Source organism: Vombatus ursinus, unplaced genomic scaffold, assembly GCF_900497805.2.
Source record: "Vombatus ursinus unplaced genomic scaffold, bare-nosed wombat genome assembly UNPS02014779.1, whole genome shotgun sequence".
Taxonomy (NCBI): Eukaryota; Metazoa; Chordata; class Mammalia; order Diprotodontia; family Vombatidae; genus Vombatus; species Vombatus ursinus.
This window is the reverse complement of record NW_020954557.1, coordinates 52,029,276-52,054,524: the sequence shown is the minus strand read 5'-3', so window position 1 is coordinate 52,054,524 and position 25,249 is coordinate 52,029,276. Positions and strand designations below refer to the sequence as shown.

Genomic DNA, 25,249 nt, shown 5'->3' with positions numbered 1-25,249 from the left:
TTATAATAATGCAAAACAAGTAGGCAGAATTCTATGCTTTGCCCTTTACAGACCTCAACCTCAGATTTTTTCTGTGTCAATCAAGCAATGGGGCTTGAACAGATGGGTCTTACAAACCATTCAAAAGGATTTGCTTAGGCTTCACAGGATCATGAGAAGTGATTTCTAAAAATGGGAAACCTCCAGGATCCCTTGCCTTCAATTCTCTAGAGTTCAAATCCAGATAGGACTAAATGAGCTGATCCGAAGTACTCTGATGCTTGCAGAAATAGTCACTATGGTAACCACGGGTTGAACTAGATAGAGCTTTATAATCTTTTCCTGGAAATCTTTTCCCAGGTAGTTAGTCCCCACGTAAAATAGAACCATGCTGTATTGTGATGGAGTTCAGTTTCTTCAGATTTTTTTTGTATTGTTTGCCATTTTAAAAACTCCTATCTCTAGACCTTTACTTGGGTATGTTTCAGGTTTGGTAATATATAATGGGCTTTACTATTAAGCTGATAGGGTTTGGAGAGACCAGGCCTATTAAACGGGTTAAAAGAAGTGACATCTCCATTTATGCCACCAGTCCTGTTAGTCAAACTATATGTTACATGATATTGTTTAGAAACATTGAATCAGCTAACATAATATTTGTGTGGAATTGTTAAAGGGAAGTACCTGGGATCAATATTTTCCTTTACTTTCCCTATTTTGGGAGTAAGATTCATGGAAAAACTATTCAATCTTAACATATTAGATGTTTGAATTAAGTGGTTTTCCATAAACTACTTGGGGGATGAGAGAGACATCTTTTAAATCTGTGCATTAGTGAATATGATTTGAGCAGGGGAGTCTCCCTGGGTAGTGGTTTACAGTTTGGGGCTCCTCCCAACATGTAGGATTTATCTTTCATTTCTGTTGGAAGCAATTTCTAATTTGTACCAGCAGATCCCTTGCACCACATTCCCTTGAGACCCTGTTAACCCAATGCAGATTTAATCTTATATTGTATAAATTTTTGTTAATTACTATTTTATATTAGCTATAAGTTGAATTTTATTCTTTTTCTTCAATGCTAAAAATCTGTAATTTGCTTATGATAACAATTTTAAGAACCTGCCCAAAAAAGTGTTTTTCTATTTTTTCCCCTCTATTTTCTTCACCCTGTCCTTGGCAAAAGAGGCAGAATAGTATAGTATATAGAGATCTGGGTCTTAAATCAGGAAGACCCGGGTCTTAGTCCCACCTCTGACATAGACTAGCTATGTGACCATGAACAAGTCACTCAGTGCCTCCCAACAATTTTTTCAGACTTTAAATTACAGAAGGGTTCCTCAGTTGCATCAGTGGAGAGAATTTTCCACACAGGGAGTACCAAAGATTGATAAATCACAGATCTGGACCACCACCGCCACCAATAACAACAACAACAACAACAAAAATCCTTGATATATTCCCAAATCTTAAATCAGGATGGTCTTTAAAAACAACCTTATTTTATTCAGTTATATGAAGTTATGATGACCATCTTTTAAGGGGTTTCTTTTATTCTGGACTTTCTGGTAATTGTTTTGAAGGAAGAGAATGCCAAATGTGTTAGCCACTTTCCTTCAGGAGCCTGGATCATTTTTCAGTCAGGTGCTGCCCAAAAGGGTTAAGCACTAAAGAAACAATGCAATCTTATAAAGACAGCATGATAATTGTTCAAAATTCTTCTTGCCCAGGTTTCTATTTGTGAATTTTAAAAAATGTATAGAAGGCTGCCAAGTCCATCAAGAATCCTGGCTGACACATCTTGATTTTTTATAGCAGGTACAAAAAATTAAATTGAAACCTGCTTAAGAACTTGACTTTACCTGGCATTTTAGTCACATTTTCAACAATTATAACCAGGAGAGGTAGGATGGCAGAGTGAAAATAACACTGGATTAGAGTCTTGGGATCTTGAGTTTGAATCCCAGCTCTGCCATCAGTTACTCCAAGTTACTTTCTGGGCCTCTGTGTCATGGGATCATAGATTGAGTTAGAAGAGAGCTCACAGTCCATTTGTCCAACCCCTTCATATTTCTTCAACTGTAAAATTAGAGAGTTGGAATAAATGACCTCTAAGTTCTCTGCCAGCTTTAAATCTATGATTCTATGATCTTGTTTGACTTTTTTTTTTGCCATTTTTGCAGTAACATTGAAAGCTAATTTGTTTTTGGAAAGGCCTCCATATTCTATATGGTGCATATTGGTACTTTAAGACACCCATACATAGATACTCACATTTTGGTTGACATGATTAGCTTAGTTGCTTAGAACGTGTTTGTTAATAAGATGAAATTTACTAGTTTAATTACTGCAAAGGACAGTTGTTTCATAATGCTCTTTGGATAAAGCTATTCCATGGCCCAGCCTTTGTTCCCAGTGGGACCAGATGAGAACATTTGGAAGAATTCTTCAAATTCATCACTGTAATAGGGAAAACAACCCAAAGACATAGTGTTGTTTAATCTCTGGTATTAAAAGGTCATACTCTTGCTTCCTGAAACTCCTTGATGTTCTGTGCTATCATGGTCACTTTCCAACTGGTTTCTTCCTCAATGCCATTCCCTAGATGTTTTTGGGGAGCAGAACCTTTATGAAATGGAAGCAATTATTCCTTAGTCTACATCCACTGATTTTTGGGTGGATTTCCCTTTCCCCGTAATATCTTTCTCTCCATCATTCTCTTCAAGGCTTCTCCAAGTTACGTCCCTTATCCCAGCTCTACTGGGGACTGGGCCTGGGTTGGTGTCATACAATTAATTTGCACCAACCACACAACATAGAGTCAACTTGGGCAAACAACTCCAATGCCACAGCCATGCCTTGTGCTAGTAATAGAGTAAATGGAGGCAGGAAGATCTAGGCACCTAGACTCTTAGTGGCTGTGTGAAAATGGGTAATTCACCTCATTTCTCTGAGCTTCAGTTTCCTCATCTGTAAAATGGGGATAGTAATAATATTTACCTCACAAGGTTGTTGTATATTATAGTATATTATATGTATATAAAAGTGATTTATAAACTTTAAAGTGTTTTTAAAAGGTGAGCTACTATTATTAGCACCCTCTTATCCAGTGGAAAAGTGAGCAGGGAACAGAAACCTGGCTAGAAGAGTGTTTGGCCCACTTGAAGCTCTGCGCTGGCAAATTGACAACAGCATCTTTCTTAGTGGTGCTGCCCCCATGAAAGCACCTTGAGAGATTCTACCTTGCAACCTCCCAGACAAATTCATGTCCTGCTGGCAGCAGGTACAGTCATATCCTCCCAGATGTGTTTCTGAAGAAGCAGCCATGGTGCTGTTGAAGAGGCTATCTTTGTTGAATGAATGGATTTGCAGAATATGTGGAATGTTGAAAATTCAAAGTAGTCTTTGTAGCTAGGTGGTTTGCCTGATTTCAGCCTTTTGGCAAACTATTTCCTCCATTTGTCCATTAGAAAGTAGCGCATGGGGCTTTTCCTCTCATTTCATGGCATTCAGCATTTTATTGTGCAACAATTAGTCGGCAATTTGCCAGAAATTGCCCTGTTTTTATATTCTCCTGCCTTCTGGTCTCTCTGAGCTTTCAGGAATTTTGCCTCTACCTGTTTTCTGTACTCTCCTTTCCTTTTGACTATAAACTTGGGAGCTAAGAGGAAGAGAACCTTTTCCAATTCCTGTATTTCTTTCTTTCTTTTTTCTTTCTTTCTTTTTTTTTTGTCTAGGCAATTGGGGTTAAGTGACTTGCCCAGGGTCACATAGCTAGTAAGTATCAAGTGTCTGAGGTTGGATTTGAACTCAGGTCCTTCTGACTTCAGGACTGGTGTGCTATTCATTGTGCCACCTAGCTGCCCCCCTGTATTTCTAAAGATCAGAAAACTGAGGCCCAAAGAGGATTAAGTGACTGGTCCAAGACCACACAGAAAATATTTCAACTTTTCAATGGCTCTGTGTTGTTCTTAGGATGAGTTTCTCCACCTCACATTTAAGACTTTCCACAGTTTGGCTTCCACATTCCTTTCCCATCTTATTTCATGTTTTTTCTACCTTATTTCATATTACTCTGTTTTAATCACTAGTCATTCCAGGTAAATGGCCTCCTAGCTATTTCCTGTATGTGGCATTCTATTCCCTCTTACCATTGTTCCTTTGCCTAGGTGGTCCTTTATGTCTAGAATGCACTTCCTTTCCAGCAACTGGGACTGGCTTTGTTTGTTTGTTTTGGTTCTTTATATTTTTTCACCTTGTATAGTATCCTACACACAGAATGCACTTAATACCTATTTTTTAGTTAAATTTGAACCTATATATTCTGGCATGTAAATCCCTTGTCCAATCGAGTGATCTTTTCATTGTCACACAGTTAGCTAATCAGGAAAGGGCTAGGATAGTGGTTAGTAATGTGATTGAAAAGAATTCTGAGGCCCAGGTGAGGAAGGGCAGAGTGATAAATATCAATAAATGGCAGGAAGAGGGATAGAAATAGGGTTGTCCAATTCCTTTAGCCATCCTTTGATTACTACGTGATAATCCTCTGATGCTATATGTGACACAAATGTGTTTTGTTGTGACTGATGCATAGAAATCATGAGGAAATCTTCCATTCATAGATTTAGAGCTCAAAGGAAACTCAGAGCATTGACTCCAACTTTCTCATTTTACAAATGAGGAAACTGAGGCATAGAACTGAAAGTGAGTTGCCTTGAGTCACATAGCTAATAAGTGTCTGAGGCAGAATTTAAAATTATTAGGAAGTTTTTTCCAATTTTGATCTTTATAAGGTGGTGGGAATTTGAAAACATCTAAGAGAGAAACCAGGAGATGCATAAAGTATGGTTTGGTGACACCTTGAGGGTCCCAAGACCCTTTCAGGGGGGTCCATGTCAAATGCAGCTGACTGAAGCTGACCTTGTCCCTATTCCCAGACCCATGAATTGCCTGAAGTTGACCAGATATTGTCACTCCCAGTCTCAGATTATTTTGTAGATGTCCTAAACTCTCCCTTCTGGGATTCCCAAGCTTTCCCTTTGGACTTTCAGTGGTTGTGCAAAACAACTTGCCTTGTGAAATCATAGAATGTCCCAACCTTCTTGCACCTGCAGCCCGTCTCCCTCTGCCCACATACTTTATAAGAACCCTTCATCCAGCCCCCTCTACAGGCTCCTCGGCACCTGCTGCTGAGTAGAACCCTAGTTGCAACTCTTTGCCCCAACAAAAAATCATAATTTTTGCTACATTGGCTGCCTTCTCCTTAATTCAGGTTGACAAGGTCAAAAATATTTTATAATAATATTAAGATTTTAAAATTTACAATACAATAAATAGAAATAGATACAACCCACATGACCAAAAGTTTTTTGGCAGATCCTCAGTAATTTTTAAGAGCATAAAGTATCCTGAGACCAAAAAGTTTGAGAGTTTCTGGCTTAAGGAGTTGCTAATAAAATTCATGAAGAAAAAATGTATGTTATGGAACTGCTAGCAGGTAACCTTGGAAAAATGTAATTTTTGTGTAAGCTCAGCGAAGTTTGTCTGAATAAATATTTCTGAAAGCATAATTGCCTAAAATGTCCAATGCTTGTTACATTTGTTTAAGATTATAAACTGACCCCCACCCCCACCCCGGAGGTAGTTTCAGTTTTATGAATAACTTAAGGGTTATTCTATAAGAAATGATCATTGATTTTTTTATACTTTTGACCAGAGAAACAGAGAAGGGAGAAATGGCCTTTAACTTCCAGTAAGTATGAGATAGGGAGTGAGAACTTGTTAGCTTTGGGTATAAAATGCTGCAGTTAGGGAGACTAGGGAATCATTTTTAGGATACCCTTATATTGTGGTAGAAAATTACCTGGCTATGATTTCAAAGGAGTATAGGTGGCCAAACTGAGCTTCATTTTCTAGAAACCTTAGCAATTTACATTTCCATCCATCCTTCATTTGTACTGTGTAGTGGAAAGTGCCAAAGAATTTGTTACAAATGCTATCTCTATTACTTAATACCTAAGTTGACTGGCCATTTGGCCTTTCTGAGCTTCAGTGTCCTCATCTGAAAAATGAAGACTTTGGATATAGGTCCAGGTTAGCACTAGATCCTAATTCCCTCTTATGCAATATTTCTTCTTATCTAAATTTTAATCTATTTTTTTTACTACCAATCCCCTTTCCCTCTAAGCTTACCCATTCTATTTTGTCTCTAGGGAGGCTAGAAATAAACATTTCATCAATTAATTGGACTTTTAATGATAGTGTATCTATCTGTTGCTGTTGTTTTTAACTCGGTATTTGAGAAGAGCAAGGGGGCACAAGCATTAATCTTTTTCTATTACTGCTCCATAAGTGTGCCCAGCAGCTACTGAGCAGTGGGCACATCTTATAAGAATAAAGAAGACATCCTGTTTGTGAGTCAGAAATAACAATTCAATTCCAGCCTGTTTAATAAAGCTTTAAACTGATTAGGACTTGATTAGCATTTTCTGGGGATTGGAAAAAGGCACTGGAAAGGTGTCCAAGGGGTGAATTCAAGGAACATAATACACTATTGTTGGTAAAGTATAAAGGAAAGATTATTTAGAGGAGTGCCTCAGCTTTCAAAAAACCCCCAAAACTTGCCTTTGAAATGCCAGCTTGTGGCAGATGAAGGTTTGAGTTAAGTCCTCCCTGGGTGACTTTCTGAAGTCTAGTTGCATTTTGTGTTTCATTGTGTTGTGTGGAACTCCTATTGAAATCTGAGGGGCTGCAGGTGTACCTTGTTTTATGAAGGAGAAGCATTCTTGGGAATTTTGTCAACAATCAGTGCACTAGGGAAGACTATTAAAGGAATCCTTTGGCAAAATATCCTGCTGTTTGATAAATAGGAACTCAAGTTCTTTGAGAGGAAGGAATCATTTTCGTTTTCCCACGTGGCCTTTCATCTAGATGTTTTAGATAGAGAGGTCTATGTAGCTTTGATTAGTACTTTATATATGTGTTTATATATAAAACATGTCATATATATTTGTATATTGTATATATTTGTGCATATACACATATATATTTGTTGAACTGATTTGGAACTGAATGTTTGTAAATCCAAGGATTTTACATACTGGTTTTATTTAAAGTGGTGTACATGTATGAATAGGTTTATGATATTTAACATCATAAAGCAAAAAACAAGAATATTTGGAAGTGAACATGGCAGAAGAAAAATTATTTCTTCTGTTCAATTGGTTTCTTGCAATACAATGCAGGGGTATATCCACCACTCTAGAAAAACAACACATGAAAATTCAAACCTGGAAAACATAATTTAGAGCAATTTTGTAACATGACAAAGAAAGGATACCCCTTACTTTTTGTTGTTTAGTCATTTCAGTTGTGTCTGAACTCTTCATGACCCTATTTGGGGTTTTCCTGGAAAAGGTACTGGAGTGGTTTGCCATTCCTTTCTCCAGCTCATTTTACAGATGAGGAAACTGAGTCAAATAGTGTTAAGTGACTTGCCCAGGGAAAGTTTCCCTTGCCAGGGAAACGATCACTCTATTAAAGTCTTATTTTCATGTCTATCGTGTGGGGTTGTCCTGTATTTGTTGAAGCCTATGTCAGTGGAGCTCTTGAGTATGAACCAGGCAAAAGAACAATTATTAAAGGACCAGCTGAGTTAAGTTCAGAGAGGCTCATCACTAAAGAGCTGGCCACCAAATGATAGTTAACAATAACTCATGAAGAATACTGGAGAGGTAGAATCCACATTGGTGCAAAAAGTATCTACATCAATGACTCCTCGGGAGTGTTGAAAGAGATGCTTTATTTTTATCCCCCCCCAAAAAAAATTTATTAAAATCTCATTAAAGTTTAAAATTGCACTAAGACTTTTAGGAAGAAAACCTTTATTACAGAAACATTAATGTCTTTCAGTATGGAAAATCTTAGATAATTTACGTACTTGTAAATTGCAAGGTTGTCAAAAATTCTGTTGTGGTAGCTCAGGGGGGATAATTTGACCACTATTCATTATTTCTCCCTATGTAAAGCATCTATGATTTATGCCGCTTTAATGGTGTCTGAGTTAGGCCTTGTTAGGGGTTACAAAACAATTTTCTCATATCATCTGACCTCCTGTTAAAGAATGAATGCAAATGCAAATATTAAAATCCCCATTTTTTCAGAAGATGAAATTAGGGCTCTGAGAGAATTTAGTGACTTTGCCTGTGGACATATAGCTAATAAGAATCAGAACCCTAGTTCAACTCAGTTCTCTTGACTCAAAGTCCAGTGTTCTTTCCACACTATCAAACATTAATTTAAAATAATATTTTTAGTCAATTGTCGTATCTAGAGTCGTTTTGGAGGTTTTGTTTTTCTAAAGGTTCTATTTATTTCCAAATGACTTTATATGTAATCAGACTGAAGATCTCCGGGCAGCTAGGTGGTGAAGTGGAAAGAACATTGGCCCTAAAGTAAGGAGGACCTGAGTTCAAATACGGCCTCAGACCAAACATTTGACACTTACTAGCTGTGTTGTGACCCTGGGCAAGTTACTTAATCCCAATTGCCTAAAAATAAAAAAAAATTAAAAAAAACAACTGAAGATCTCAGTTCTGTCACAAGCTAGCCATATATCCTTGGGTTGGCTCATAACTTCACCTATAAAATGAGGACATTGGACTAGAAGACCAATAAGATCTCTATCAACTCTGAAATTCTATGAGCCCATAAGCAATTCAATAAATTTTGAGATCTTACTACATAAGATAAATACTTTGTGTGTATTTAATTAAAATAATGAAAAACTCTGTTAATACCACTTAATACTTACTATATATAACCTGTTAGACTACTCTGTAAGGCTTATAAAACAAGTAGTATTTCATGGAATAGTGAAATGGTAGCATTTAGTTGGAGAATTTCACTCATTTCTTGATTAAAATACTGTTACTTGAGCACTATTTCATTATAACAACAGCTTATGTTTTCAAAGTATATCTTTTTATATTACATTATGTCTCCATGTGGCATTGGCTATTTTATATTTTCTATACTATACTATAGAGCCTTTATTTCAAAATATTTATATGAACTTAATGATTTTAGGTCCCATTGAGGTAGGCATAGATACGTGTTATTGTTCACATTTTTCAAAGTGGAAGCCAAGTTCAGATCTGCAGGGTAGTTAAAGGAAAAAAAAATCATTATCAACAACAACAACAACAACAAAAAAAAACAGAGATAGAAACCAAATTTCATTTCCAGACCATTAGGTGATGCATTGAGGCTACCTCATCCTTTTTGATAATTGAAATCTCGCTTTCTAGAAAATTTACAAATGGAGCATCATCCCCAAAGTTCATATATGGACTTATTCTGGTTGGAGTTAGAATAAATAAAATAGTATAGTCAACAAATATTTTCTGAATATCTATGCCCTCTGCTTATTGAAAACTAAATTTTAGAAATGCTGATGGTGATATGAGTGTTTGTCTGAGAAGCAACAGTGACTTGAACTCGGGTCTTCGGCTCCAGGGCAGCTAGGTGGTGTTAAAGTGCCAGCCTGCCTGGAAGCCTCATTTTCCTGAGTTCAAATCTGGCCTCAGATACTTACTAGCTCTGTGATCCTGGACAAGTCACTTAACCCTGTTTGCCACAGCTTCCTCATCTATAAAATGGTCTGGAGAAGGAAATTGATAATCACTCTAGTATCTTTGCCAAGAAAGCCCCAAATGGGGCCATGAAGTGTAGGACACAACTGAAACAGCTGAACAACAAAAGTAAGGACAAGTGACAGTGTCTAATGGCAAAAAGTATTGAATTTGAAGTCAGGAAATCTAGGTTTGAATACTGGCCTTGCTATTTTATAGTGACCTTGCCTTCGAGTAAATCACTTCATCACTTCTCCAGACTTCAGTTTTATCATCTGTAGAATGATTTTGGACTAATCAAGAATTCGTGACATAGATTCTGTGAACTTGATTTTTTTTAATGTTTTGATTGTTATATTTCAGTGGAATTGGCTTCCCCTGTAATCCTGTATATTTTATGTTATGCATTTTAAAACATTTTTTTTTCTGCAAAGGAATCTTTACTAAAGGATCCTTTATTAAACTGCTAAAGGAGTCCCCGGCACAAAAAAAGCTAAGAATCCTTGGAATAGATGATATATCTAAGCTCCCTTCCACACCTAAAATCTACATCTCAACAGCCAGGACTCAAAGGAAGTGAAACGGGTTGTCTGCAAGGAAATGAGCAGGGCTGAAAGCTGAATTGAGTAATTTGACAAATACCCTAAGGTAGAAAGTAAAATAGCAATAATAGTAACAGTAATATGTTCTCCTTTTACATTGCCAGAATTTCTCCCTGTCTCCCTCCTTTGGCCCTCACAGAGAGCCATCTCATATAATATTTTTAAAAAAACAAAGAACTCATGCCTTGGGGTCCATGTTGGTCCCAAGTTGTGGGACATTACATGAGCATAAAGTCACGTGACACTCCATATCTAACCAGCTGCACCTGGTATCTTACCAGTAGTTTTGTTGCTTCAGGTGAAGCCTCCCCTCCCCCCCACCTCAACCTTCCACACCTCCCTCTGTGAATCATAATCAAATCAATACTGCCATTGCCCTGGAAGGGGCATGGCAACTGACTGCCCTTTGCCTTTACTAACCATCCCTGGACCTTCCCATGTCAAAACATTTCTCCCTTGCCACCACTCCCTACATGTGTTGTTTACGACTCTTAGAATATAAACCTCTTGAGGGCAAGGATACTTTATTTTTTTATTTGTATTCTTAGTGTTTAGCACACACCTTTTAGTGTATAAATAGTGTATAGATAAATAGAGAGAGATGGTATACAGTTATCCCTTCCACATTGTGACTTTCCCCATTGTGGTTTCAATATATCGTGGGTTGGCATAAAAAATTAAATGGGATTTTGGGGGGGAAATTTGCAGAAGCCACAGATGACTCATGAAGTTCAGCAGACAACACAGAGTCTATGACCAAATACTTAACCTAAATTTTACAATAAGGTGCTGTAAATAATCCATAAAAGAAAAAGAAAAAAATTCAGACTTCTTCACTGGTATGAAGGTAGGGTCAAAAAATTTTAGGTGGATTTTCCAGATAGTGGGGGCACTGTGCCCCTAACCACCACAGTGGGGAAGGGATAACTATATACACAAAGAGGTTAATAAATGCTTTTCATTTATTCATTCATTCATACTTGCATATATAGTTTCTCAAAATTCCATGAGTCTCTGTTGATTTTCTTTTTTTTCCCCTAAGGATAAGGGATTAAAGACATTAAATTACATGATATTCAACGAACAATGCATTTTTAATCCAAATGATCAAATAATCACATTTTAAGTATTTTTAAAGTGATCATGGCATTGGGAAATTCCCACCTAGTGCTCATTCCACAGGAGAAGATGTAGCCCAGCTCATGTTTAAAATGCCAAATAAAAATGCCTTCAGAGACCTTGGCTGCACAGCCAGTGGTCAAATGTTTCAATGCTTCATTGCTCCTGTCCCTGTTACAGGTACATGTGACAGTGCTGCAGCGATGAGTGGAATTTTAAAGAGGAAGTTTGAAGAAGTCGATGGCTCCTCACCCTGTTCCTCCGTTCGGGAATCAGATGATGAAGTTTCTAGTAGTGAAAGTGCAGACAGTGGGGACAGTGTCAATCCATCCACTTCTAATCATTTTACCCGTGAGTACTGAAATGACATCTGGTGCCAGTTGTTTTGTTCTGCAGTGTTAAAAATTGTGTTGGATAAGATATATTTTTAACCTACATGCTTATTGGGGAAAAAAATTAATGGGTCTAAAAAGATCCACAGAGCTATTGGCTAAAGCTGAGGTATTTTTAGGCAGCAATATCGCTAATTCCTGTAATATATATGACTGTATTAACCTACTGGTTCAATTTTTTTAAAAGGATACAGGGAATGGAAAGGGCTCATTGCTGAGTCCCAGTGGCCTTAGTTGGGAGAAGGTAGATTTGTAAGAAATACTGGGTTCAAAAAGTCATAGAATTATAAAATTTTCAAAGTAAAAGGGAATATTTTTAGTTAATCTAATTCCCTCATTTAAAGTAATTGCACATTTTTCGCATCCTTCAAAAAAGGGCCAAGAAGTTAAATTCATTTATATGTGCATCACCCAAACAAGCTACCTCAGGTTTAGGGTACTTAAGGGGCTGTATTCACTCAAAAGCATAGTGCATGAGCCCCCATTAATGGGTTTATTTTTAATAGTCAGTCAGAGGACATAATTAATTCAAAGCAAAAATAGTTAATGAAATACCCCATAAGAAAAGTTAACAACAGAACATTCCCCCATAAACTAAAAGCACACTCTTTATACCATAAGTGGGAAGAGAAGATACAGCTAGGAAAAATGTGGATAGGCATATGTGTATGGACAGGGTACTTGCATATAGGGGTAACTCATGTCTCCTGGTGATGTTACTGTTCTTCCTCCCTGACCTTGTTTCCTACCTGAAACACATGGTGCGTAGTCTCAGTCTGGCAACGATTCTCTGTCATGTACGCAAGTCATGCGTGTGGTATCTGCTGGTCTCAGCTGGTTACTGCTTAACGGTGCTGCGATGCTCTTGTGTTCATGTTGGTCTTATAATTGCTGAGTGCCTCTGGACTATCAGCTTCTAGGCTTCATCTCTTCAGGGAATTTGCTGTCGATATGGACTGCTTATGGTATACTAGAGTCTGGTGGCTAGAAATTCTTTCTCTGGTTAGGGCGGACCAAGGGCTCTTTTCTCATGAAGTCAAGGCTATGAGTCATCATAGGTAGCAAAGTGCCCAGGCCAGGCAGAATGCCCCTAGGCTAAGATTAAGTCTAGCTTCTGAACCCAGTTTCTTTTTGTTAATAGGAGTTTAGGGTATCCTTGTCTTAATCTTCTATCTGAATCAGTCAGTAGGCCCCTGTAATTCCTGTTTAACTTTTTATTGTCAATTTGTAGTGCTTCAGAACCCAAAGGGGCTTCCCTTCCAACAAAATGCCAAGGGCTGGCTCATTCTGAGGCCATCCTAGTTTATCAATTCCTCCATGTAATTGAATGGGGATGGGGAGGAGTACCCAACAAAAAAAATTAGGTGGAGTCTTTTTCAGCCTTAGGGTCCCCCCTTAATCCTCTGTTCCATATTCTGGCATATATTATGCATGGATGGCAGGAAAAAAAGACTTAGATTCAGAACCAGCCAAGCAACTTAAAGATATGGTGAAAAATAAATAACCTAAGGATAAAATGAAAGAGACAATATCTAAAATAAAATAGAAGTAATGTAGTTTAATGCATAAAGTACTAGAATTGGAATCAAAATCTGATTCTGGCACATATTGGCTGTGTGACAATGGACAAATCACTGAACTTTCTGTGCCTTAGTTTCCTCAACCATAGAATGGTTGTAATAATACCAGAAGTACCCACCAGGGAGGGTTATGAGACTCAAATGAATATAAAAACACTTTCCAAACTTTGAAGTCTTATCCAATCAGTTAATAACTAAATATTAAGCACCTACTAAGTGCTAAGCACTCTGGTATCCCAAACGTCTTAGTGCAGTTTTAAGCTAAGACCTTTGGGACACCCAGTATTTATTTATTGGGCTAGACTTGTGATTTCATTTGTGTATGGAAGTTTCAGTGAGGAAATTCCCTTTTTAGAAATGCCTGTCATCACCAGCTTTACAATTAAGAATCTTGGAGAGTGTCATGGCTTACTCAGAGCTTAAGTGACTTGCTCAGGGTCACACATCCAGTGTGCATCAGATGTGAACACTTGAGCCAGATCATCATGACTTCAAGGTCATTCTGCCTCTCAAAGCACTCTATGAAGGCCAGTTATTGTTCTTATTCTTATTAATTGCAAACTACTTTTTATTCTTACCCCTGTCTTCCAAATTTAGGCAGAGAAATTTTATTCTATCCATAAAACAATATAGAAAGCATCTATTACTTGGAATGTGTACAGTTAAAATCTGTTATTAAATGTCATGACAAAAGCTTGGCCACATATTTTCATGAAGTCCTTTCTGGGTTGCCCACAAATTGCTATTACAAAATTAGCATCTGAGAAAATACCTGATTGTAAATATACAAAAACAAATGGCTAAATAAAATTTGAAAGACTTCTTAAAAAAAAGAATAAGCTTATCTGTCTAGCTATGTTCTGAATAAGGGTATGTCAAATTCTGCAATGTTGTTTTATAATATGTACATATTTGTGAGTATAAATTGGACATTAGAAGTCACTTAAGAAAGGGCTCTATAGGGATGGGGGCTGGATCTGTGATTTCAGGCCCCAAAACAATCATACACAAACTCCCAAATGAGGAAACTCTCTATGAGGGTTCTCATTACCTCTGGCCTAGACTGTTGAAATAGCCTTCTCATTGGTCTCTCTCCTTCATCTCTTCCCCTGCTCCAATCTATCCTCCACTCAGATGCTAAAGTAATTTTTTAAAGTATAAGTTCAGCCATCTACTCAGTAAATTCAGGTGGTTCCTTATTACCTCTAGGATGAAAATCCTGTGTTTGGAATTAAAAGTTCTGGCTTCTTTCTTCCTTTCAAGTCTTTTTATACTTTATTTCCCTCCATGAACTCTAAGATTTAACCATATTGGCCTATTTGTTATAGCTCACACATCTTTGTTACATCTTACACCATCACGTTGCTATATCTCACTCCATCTTTAGCCTCTGCCTTTGCATTGGCTGTCTCCTGTGCCTGAAATTCTCTCCCTCCTGCACTCCACCTCTTAGCCTCCCTGGCTTCCTTCAAGTCTTGGCTGACATGTCACCTTCTGCAGGAGGCATTTTTGGGTCCCCCCACCTGCTAGTGCCTTCCCCTCCAAGGTGACCTTTCATCTACTCTTTTTTTGTTAATTCTGAATTCTCTCTCTCCTGCCTCCTCCTTTCCACCATTGAGAAAGCAAAAACAAAACAAAACAAAATAAACAGCCTCCCCTACCCAAACCAAAAACCTATATTACAGATATGTATAGTGAAGCAAAACAAATCCCTGCATCAGCCATGTCCAAACATATATATTGCTCACTCTCAATTGGAAATGTATCTTGTATAGGTACTTATTATATACCCTCTTCCCTTCATAGAAAGTGAGCTCCTTGAGGGCAGGGACTGCTGTTAACTTACTTTCTAGCTTCAGTGCTTAGTATAATGCTGGGCAAATAGGAAGCACTTAATAAATGTCTCTTGAATGACTACCTTATACAGTTTTGTTAGGATTAAATAAAATAATGTATGTAAGCCTTATATGAATGGCACCTGTTGTTATTTCTAGACACTCATATTTGTTGATGTCCTTAAAGTGTGGTACTCAGAGCCAAACATCACTCTCTAGATGTGGTCTGACCAGTGCAGAATGTGGTGGGAGTATTACCTCCCTTGATTTTGAGAGTCTTCTTTCTCTTAACATAGCTGAAGTTTACATTACTATTTTTATCAGCAACTGGTTCTTGTCCATATTGAGCTTGTGGTCAATTCAAAAATTTAAGCCTTTTTCTTATGAGTTGTTTTCAAGCCAACTCTCTCATGCCCTGTACTTGTGCAGCTGATTGCTTGAAAAACACTGAAATTTAAATTTCTGCTTTTTAAATTTCATCTTGTTGGTTTGGGCTTAGTTTTTTAGCCTATGGGGAAAAGCAAGGGAGAACAGGAGAATGAAAGAGTAAGAAAGGAAGAAATACTTGGAAGGAGGTCTTAACTGATTAGTCAAAGAAAAATGAAAAACAAAAGTTGATGATTTAAAACTTTGTCTTGAAAACATTGTCAGCTAACTCCAAAATTATACCTATAAACTGAATCCAACTATTAAAGTGGGATAGAAAATGCAAATGTATTCAGTTCCAAATTTAGTTGGAATTATACAGCTGGCAGTATAGAAGAGACTTTTCCAAAGTCATCACAGATGGCTGGATGTCCCCACACATCATGAAGATTTTCAGATAAGGAGCTTCCACAGTAAGCTTCTTACTTGTCTCATAACCATTATGGTGAATTAGAGCTTTCTTTGGTTTAAGAAAGCCATTAATTTAAGTCCATTTTCTTTTGTTTGGTCGTCGGTCACCATCCTCACTATTGAGGAAAATAAAGATTGACATCATAATCTTGATAAGTGTGCTAATCATTCTTGCCTTTGTGGAACAGACATTATTTTGCTTCACAGACTTCCAAATCTTTCCTCGACCTTACCCTTGATCTCTGAACCGTGGGGATATACTCATGCGAACACATTGACCATCTACCCTGCTACAAGTGTTTTATATGATCTTTTTTGTATGTGGCCACTTCTTCGGTTATGTCAGCTCTCAAAATCTTTTCATCAAGCTATTTTTCTCTTATTTCTAGCCTTTTTTTGTTGATAAGTCTCTCAATAATATAATTTTATAGCATTGTTTCTTTAGGCTCTGTCATCTTTGTAGTTCTTTGTTTCACTATCATTTAATTATCATGGAGACCTGTGTTTTGGCCATTCTGTTATGAAAGTCTTTGCAACTAATGATTCATCTGTCTTAGATCCCTGGTATTAAACACAAAGGTACTTCAGCTGACTCTTTGGAGGGTTTATTAGCCACTTGCTACACTTTGTTAAGGCCAGGATGCATAAGATAATTTTGTTGCTCTAGTAAAGTCGCTGTCCTCCATCTAAAGTTGTTTATGGATGTGTGGCCCCAGGAGTTCCACACTCACAGAGAAAATGGGACTTTCCTGATCTTACAATTGACTAGCAGATTGCTCACATGCTCGATAGGGCAAAGTCCACTACTCATGACCAGCACTATGGAAGATTCTTGGACAGACTATGCAATGAATGAATACTTCACCTAATCTCACTCCAGGGTCAAGCTAGACGGAGCATATCTTTCATTATACATTTTATATTAGCCATTTATATAGCCAAAAGTGATTTTCAACCTACAAAAGTATGTGTCCCACTTGAAGAAAATGTGAATCTATCTATATATCCATATATATGTAGAGAAAAATAGCTACATATATAGATACAAAATTAAATATAAATAAATTTATGAGTGATTATTTACATTTCAAAGAGGGTTTTTTTTTAATATAGAGAAGGAGCTTTTAAGTGCAGAACAAAGATAGGGGAGGGGGTAGGATAGGAGGTGGAAGATGACCAAGAAATTCAAAAGAAACAATGCTAATTAAAGATCAATTAAGGTGAAACATCTGTGAATTGTGTGTGTGTGTGTGTGTGTGTGTGTGTGTGTGTGTGTGTGTGTGTATTAGTTGGGGAGTTGGTTTAGAAAAAAATATTTTACCCATAGCTTCTCAGGAACATATCTGTTGCCTATCACTTTTGTTAAATCATGGTTGTTTGATTTCAAAAATCAGGTCTAGTATCAATTAAAAATATTTTTTGCTCCGTCTAGCTTGACCCTGGAGTGAGATTAGGTGAAGTATTCATTCATTGCATAGTCTGTCCAAGAATCTTCCATAGTGCTGGTCATGAGTAGTGGACTTTGCCCTATCGAGCATGTGAGCAATCTGCTAGTCAATTGTAAGATCAGGAAAGTCCCATTTTCTCTGTGAGTGTGGAACTCCTGGGGCCACACATCCATAAACAACTTTAGATGGAGGACAGCGACTTTACTAGAGCAACAAAATTATCTTATGCATCCTGGCCTTAACAAAGTGTAGCAAGTGGCTAATAAACCCTCCAAAGAGTCAGCTGAAGTACCTTTGTGTTTAATACCAGGGATCTAAGACAGATGAATCATTAGTTGCAAAGACTTTCATAACAGAATGGCCAAAACACAGGTCTCCATGAGAACATAGTGGAGTGAGTAGGGGGAAAGGGAAACAATGGGACTTGGAGGTAGAGAGACTGTTGTACAAGGGAACAAAGTTGAGACTCATAGTTTGTCTATTTGCCCATTATAAGTTTGCAAAAATGGTTATCGCCTGCCTTATTAGAGACACTTAATATGACAAATACCCAATAAATAGGGGGACAGCCATAGTAATTTAACTTTAAATATATTGGTTCTTTAAAAGAAAAAATGAAAAACTATGATTTTAACTTGAACTGGGAAGTCAATATACACATTAGTTTGAAACTCTCCTCTTACCCTTATTAGCTATGAAGCTATGGGCAAGTCACTTAAACTTTTTTGGACCTTAGTTTCCTCATTTCAAAAATGGTAATAACTTTTTTTATTAGGAGGTCATTTGTTAAGTGCATCCTAGTAGAAATAGCATCACAAAAGAAGGGGTGTGTATAATAAAGCTAAATATTTGTTCTGGCAAATGGTCAACAGAACATCTAGAATGATGAATTCTATACAATGAACAATCTTGTACATTGACTATGCCATTTTAGTTGTTATCTATATGGAATAATTTGTATGCTGCTGGCATTGTAAATGGGATGTACTTTAAGAATTCAACAAATATTTATTAAGCACTTATTAATATGCCAGGTACTCAACTGGGCACTAAAATACAAAGATAAACATGGAAATAACCCTTGCTGTGAAGGAGCTTATAGTCTATTGAGGATAGCAGAAGAATAACCTATACAAGAGTAAATATGGTCCTTGACCCAGGACCTTCCTAATACTTTGGGCTCATACTAGATCTGATCCATTCTAGGGGCTAACCCCCAAAAGTCATATTCTTAAGTTTCCAAGTATAGTTTGTGTTAAAATTTCCACAGATAAAGGTAAGAATATTCCCAAGCTTTCTTACAATCACTCAAGGTAACAAATGCGTATCCATAGAGGACATATTTTATTTCATTGTGCAGGAAATCCAGAGGATACAAGTAGGAGCCCTAAACTTAAAGAGAGCCTAAAAAGTAAAATACATATATATAATAGTTTTCTGAAGGGATTCACATCAAAATGGATACCCCTACAAGGTAAATATGCTGGAAAATAAGGTTCAGTATTAAGAAATGAAAGTGGCAAAATCATTTATTATGATATGTAGACTTGAAGGCTTATACCTTTATATAATGAATACTTTCTTGAAGAAGAGAGTTGGAAGGCACTGGACATGGTATTCACAGAACACCATATCAAAAAATTTAAAGTTAATGTCTTAACCAATGGAAAATAATTGGTAATTCATAATTTGAACTGTCCAACAGTGGAATAACTACTTCTGGGGGTTGGTAAATGCCCCGTTACTGGAAATATTTTTTTTTTTGGCAAGGCAATTGGGGTTAAGCGACTTGCCCAAGGTCACACAGCTAGTAAGTTGTGTCCGAGGCCAGATTTGAACTCAGGTCCTCCTGACCCCAGGGCCAGTGCTCCATCCACTGTGCCACCTAGCTGCCCCACTAGAAATCTTTGAGAAGAGATTGGATAATGCCTTTCTGGGATGTTGTAGATGAATTTTTTTCTTGAGGTAGGAGTTACATTAGATGACCTCCTTCCAGCCCTGAAGATTCGATGCTTAGCCAGCCCTCGTTAATATTCCCCAGCCTTCCTTTACCTCCATGCAATAACTGTGCATTTTGAGAACCTCTGGAGACAATGACTTAACTCTAAGGAGTACTTTTAGTAATAAAAATTTCAATCAGGTCACAGGAGAGGATGTTGTTGGGTTAGCAGAGCTCTTGCCTGTCCAAATAAGTGGCAGTACATTATGTCTAAATAATAATAGTTAGCATTTATGTAGTGATTTAAGGCTACCAAAGCCTTTTCCATATATTATCTCATTAGATCCTTACAATAATCTTGTGAGTTAGGTGCTATTATTATCTCCGTTTTATAGATGAGGGAACTGAAGCTCAGAAAGATCAAATGACTTCCCCAGGGTCATAAAGTAAATAAGTGGCTGAGTCGGGGTTTGGAAATTTAATTCTTCCTGACTCCAATTCCAACACCCCATCCATTATACTGCTGCCTTCCTTTAGATAGAGCTGCCCTCTTCGGGCTTGGCTAGTGTGATGTTCCACACATGCTTGCTCTTCTATTTCTCATCTCTCTGTCTTTGCATTGGCTGTTTCCCACACCTAGAATGCCCTACTTCCTCATCTCTACTTCGTAAAATCTGCAATTTCTTTGAGACCCAGCTCAAGTGCTAACTTCTTCATGATGCCTTTCCTGTTCTCCCCATCCCTAAGCACTGGGGTTCCTCCTGCCAAAACTTCTTTATATGCTCCTATCTGTACATATTATCTCTTCCATCAAAATGTAAGCTCCCCGAGGACAGGAACTTCTATTTTTGTCTTTGCTGTCTCCAGTGCTAAGCATAGTGACTCATAGCAAATGCTTAATAAATGCTTATTGGCTAATATTAAAACATAGTATCTTGTTTGCATCAGGTATATGTAGATATAGAGACACAGAAATACCAAATATCATAGGACTGTGTTTCTAATTAGTGCTTTCTTCATAAATCATTCCTTTTAATCCTTCATCAATTAGGTGGCTCTTTCGAGAACTCTTTAGTTGGCCTATTTCTTTCAATAATGATATGCCCAGGAGTGAACATCTGTACATTATAGTTAAAGCAGCTTTGAAGATAGTTTTTAAAAAAGCATTAAACTCTCAGAGATTCTCCCCCCTACAAATTTCATTGGTTCCAGCACATTTATCAGGGTATCTAATCCCTGATTCTAACTATTCTTGCCTCCTTTTTTACTACTTTTATTACTGAAGAAGAGCTGAGTTTATGTGGGGATAATGAATCAACCAGACTCCAGTAATTAGTCCACTTAGCCCTAAATCCAAGCAATTCAAACAAAAGACAAATATTGCTATTTTTTAACTGAATCTATCAGTTACATAGTTGGATTCACCAACTTGACTGGTGCCTTTGGCACTCTGTAGACACAACCAGAGACTACACAGGCATGAGACGACTGAATATAAATTCCCCTCTAGCAAAAAAATTTCAGGAAATCCAACAATTAGACCTCTAAGGAGAAGAATGTATTAAATTTATGTTGGGCCCACTGCCTAATGATTAGCTAGAATTCTAGCAGCCTACAGTATTAGTACTAGAAAAGGCTTTAAATACAATCTAGTCCAACCCTCTCATTTTGTGGAAGGGAAACCAAGGCATGGACTTTAAATGACTTTCTCAAAGTCTTACAAGAGAAACTCAGGTCCAGGTTCCTTGACTCCTGTGCTCTTTTCATTCCCCCACAAAAACACTCTTTTATTAGGCCATGACAAAGTAGATCACTATTTGATTTTTATTAGTTTAATTAAAGGATGGTGAAAGTAACTTGAATTTCCAAGTATACTTTCCCATGAATCCAGTATAAAACTGATACACAAATAGCTTCATTGCATTCATTTATTCAGTAACAAGTCAGTCAAATTGTATATAAGGGAGTGTAATGAGCAAGATAACCTTATTAAAATTTCAGATGAACTTAAATGAATGTGTGAGTAAATAGCATCCTCAGAAGCATATCTATTTATAATAAAATTAGATGTAATGATATATTGGATTAGTGTCTATCCTATTCTCTAAAGCTAGTGGTACAAAGAGATTCAATTATACATACTTTTTTTCTGGGATAGTACAAGGTAGAGAAAAAAAATAATATACTCCTTAAAACTCCAAAAAGTTAGAGAATGTTCCTTCATTGAACAGCTCTTATTAAAAACTAGTAGGTATTATGTGCTGTGACATATACAAAGTACAACATGGTCATCCATGCCTAGTCATGTATCAAGTAAATTTACAGTTCAAATACAGCAGTTAAAATATACACTCAAATAACTACATCATAAACCAGCTTTTGATTAAGAACTATCAAAGGACTGAGGTGTCTCCTAAATCCTATCAAGAGACAGAAATGTAAGATAAAATGTGATCTAATTAATTGTAACATGTTCAGGTAATGTGGTCATTATGTAAGGCTGATGGTCTACTAGGAGTCTAGAAAAAAAGCCAGTCGGTCCTGAGTGTTAAGTGGCTCTCATAGCCTGCTATATCTAGGCCAGCTCCGGCCATACTTCACTCTGCATTCAGGACATTTCTCACCATCTGTCTTTCTAGTGCATGCTTACTCTCCACTCCACCTCCAGTTCTTTGCACATAGCAGGCATTTTAATAGCTTTTTTGTTGAATATAACAACTTCCTTAATATCCTAAGGGCAGCAGAATGTAGCAGAACAAACATTTGACAGGAAGTCATGAGACTTGGGTTCTAATCCCGGCTCTGCCCATAATTAGTCATATGTGACAGTGGGCATGTCATACTACTTTCTCTGGGACTCATCTTCCTCATCGAGAAAATGAGAGTGTAATGATCATCCAAACTCCCATCTTACTCTTACATTCTATGATATTTCACCACTATCTTTTTTTAACTAACCAAAATATGATTTATATTTGGATATGATGTAAATTTTAAAATCAAATTATTTTAATGAGAAAACAATAGTTTACCTTTCCCCAAGCAGGACACTATCTGTAGTACATTTAAAAAAATTATATTAAAGACCATTATGAGCAATTAAATATTCTTTGCAAATATCTATATTTAAATAAATGAATTTCCTCACATAAAATGTTATAACTTTTCAGTCATTCCAAATCTCTAAAAGATTTTTGTCTATTCATTCCAAATTAAATCTTTCTATTAATAGTTATAGATAGTATGAGTACATAATTATGCGCTGCTACTTTTTTGCTTTCTATCTTTCTTGGTAATCCTTATTCTTGCCTATATCTTATGTTATTATATTACATTCATATTTGTTGTTCAGTCATTTAAGTCATGTTCAACTCTTTGTGACCCCATTTAGAGTTTTCTTGGCAAAGATACTGGAGTGGCTTGCCATTTCCTTCTCTAGCTCATTTTACAGATGTGGGAACTGAAGCAGACAGAGTTAAATGACTTACCCCAGGTTCACACAGCTAATATTTGAGGCTGGACTTGAACTTAGGTCCTCTTGACTCCAGGGCCTGCATTATATCCTCTGTACCACTTAACTTGGTGATTCCCGGTCAGGGAACCAAAATATGTTACAGTCTAGGGGTGCCAGGATTTATTTACCAACTCCTATTATTAAACATATAAGTAACTTCTAGTTTTTATTTTTATGTTTTTCCCCTTATTCTAACTAATACTCCCTTCTCTCTAAGTACTCTTATTCCAAAATCATCTAAAAAGTGCATTTCAGCCAAACTTGCTATGAAGCAAATCCCAGGAGGCTATTTATTTTCCATTATTTCTTCAATCCTAATCTCATTTTAGAAAAGGGGTCAATGAGAAAGGCAGGACTTAATGTGAAAGATTTGCCTGGGGCACAGAAATACAGAGATCGTCTTAAAATTTCTTGCTAGTAGCTGGAACAACCACACAAATTACTCTATTAACTTCCAAGAGCCAGGAAATTGCAAAGTAGATGGAGCTAGTTAGTGTCTCTGGGACTGGAAGGGAATGAGCACCACTTACCAGTAGATAACCTGAGCAGAAGACAGTTCTATGGCCCAGGCTTGGAATTCCCTGCCATATGGCTCAGAGCTGCCCACTTAATACCTGGGGAAAATTGGGCACCATAAACCGAGTGACAGGGCCATGTTGTTGTAAGTAAATGAGGCTTAGGAATCTAAGCACTTTGATTCCCAGGGCTGGGCTAGCTCTATGGAATTCTGCCATTTGGTGTTGGCTGCCAATTTCCTGGAGGGGTCAAGCAGTCACGGAAACACTGGGCAGTAGATAACTGGAGCAGCTAGGAAGAAACATCTACAGCAAGCATAGCTCTGGTAGAAAGAAGCTGATTTTTTCCTGGAGATTGATAAATCAAGGAACAGACTGTTTCAAAATTTAGATTTCTCTCCAAGTCTACAATCAACACAGAATAACTTATTTCCCTAAATTCTTCTCATTCTCCTTCTTAAGTTTCAGTATGTCACTGGCTCTGTCAGTCAGTCAATAAATATTTATTAAGCTCCTACTGTGTGCTAGGCAATATGTGAAGTGCTGGGGATAGAAAGAAAGATAAAAGACAGTCCCTGCTATCAAAGAGCTCACAATCTGATGGGGGGAGACAACACGCAAACATTGCACAAATAAGTTGTACATAGGATAAATTGGAAATAATCAACAGAGGGAAGTTACTGGGATTAAGAGGGATTGAGTAAGATTACCATTAATGGTACAGATTGCCCCTTATACATGACTGCTTTTTTTTTATTTAAATTTTTTAAAACTATTTTTTAAAAATTTTATTTAATTCAATTTTATTTTATTTTTACTTTTGAATTTTCTCCCTCTCACCTCTTCCTCCAAACACTGAGAAGGCAAGAAAAACAAAAGCAGTTACAAATATCATATGTAACATTTTATTCTGTGCAGTTCTCATCCAGTGATCTCTGTAGAGGCAAATCCTTTAAAGCTGATTTATCTGATCTGTTAAGAGGTCTACCTCTAGCTTTGTTTTTGTCTTTAAAAAAATTTACTGGGTTCCAGTATAGCACTTTGGACAATCTATTTTCCTTTGCTCTCACTGTGACTAGCCCTAAGTACATTTCTTAGATGGTACCTTTTATAGCACTTCTTCCATATGAGCTATTGTTGGCACTCAGCTGCATCCCACTTATACCCATTAGATGTCTCTCCATTGTCCTTTGGGTCATTCACAATTTTGATTCATTGGAAATTGTAGATTTCTATTTCTAGCCATATGGCATCAGGGAAGAATAGTACTGTTAGAAAGAAGGTTTAGTCCCTGAGAACAGTTTAGGATTATTCAAAGTGTTACTCAGTTTCCCAAATGTAATTCATCCTGCTCTCTTCCTTCTATACAATTTTGGGTCCAGTTCATCGCCCATCTGAAGTGCCTGTTCAAGATATACTCATATATCATTCAATGAGTCCGACATGAGAATAAAAATTATCTATCCAAACAACTCATAAGCCTAGGATTTGACATCTTTTGTATTTTATAGAATTAGGAAGCCTAACTCACCTACCCAGTTATGTTCACTAATAGCTAAAAAGATAATATCTTTACATTTTGTGTTGAATTTCTAATAGCAAAAATCCATTAAATATAGCAAACACTGCATAAGTGGATCTGGTTTGAAATGGACAAATCAATGAATGCTTATTAGTTATTTTACATATAGAACCCAATAAGTACACTGGCATTATAATGCTCTCTTAATAAATAGCCTTCATATATTACAAAATGCAATGATTGGTTCTGAGAATTTTTGCACTTTAGTTTTCACAGAGCATTAGAACCTCTCTTTGGTTTTGATGAAAGCTTCTGCTTCACAGAAGTGCGATGAT

The 25,249-nt window shown here is 37.0% G+C and overlaps 1 protein-coding gene across 2 annotated transcripts in view; it reads left to right on the top strand.

Moving 5' to 3' along the window:
- The window catches only part of CSRNP3 (cysteine and serine rich nuclear protein 3), a 122,756-nt gene that overhangs the window by 11,284 nt on the left and 86,223 nt on the right, over nucleotides 1–25,249 (top strand). For both annotated transcript variants that reach the window (XM_027866135.1, XM_027866133.1), the window contains exon 2: nucleotides 11,513–11,683. In XM_027866135.1, the coding sequence (XP_027721936.1) occupies nucleotides 11,536–11,683 (148 nt within the window). In that variant the 5' untranslated portion in view covers nucleotides 11,513–11,535. The remainder of the gene's footprint in view (nucleotides 1–11,512; nucleotides 11,684–25,249) is intronic.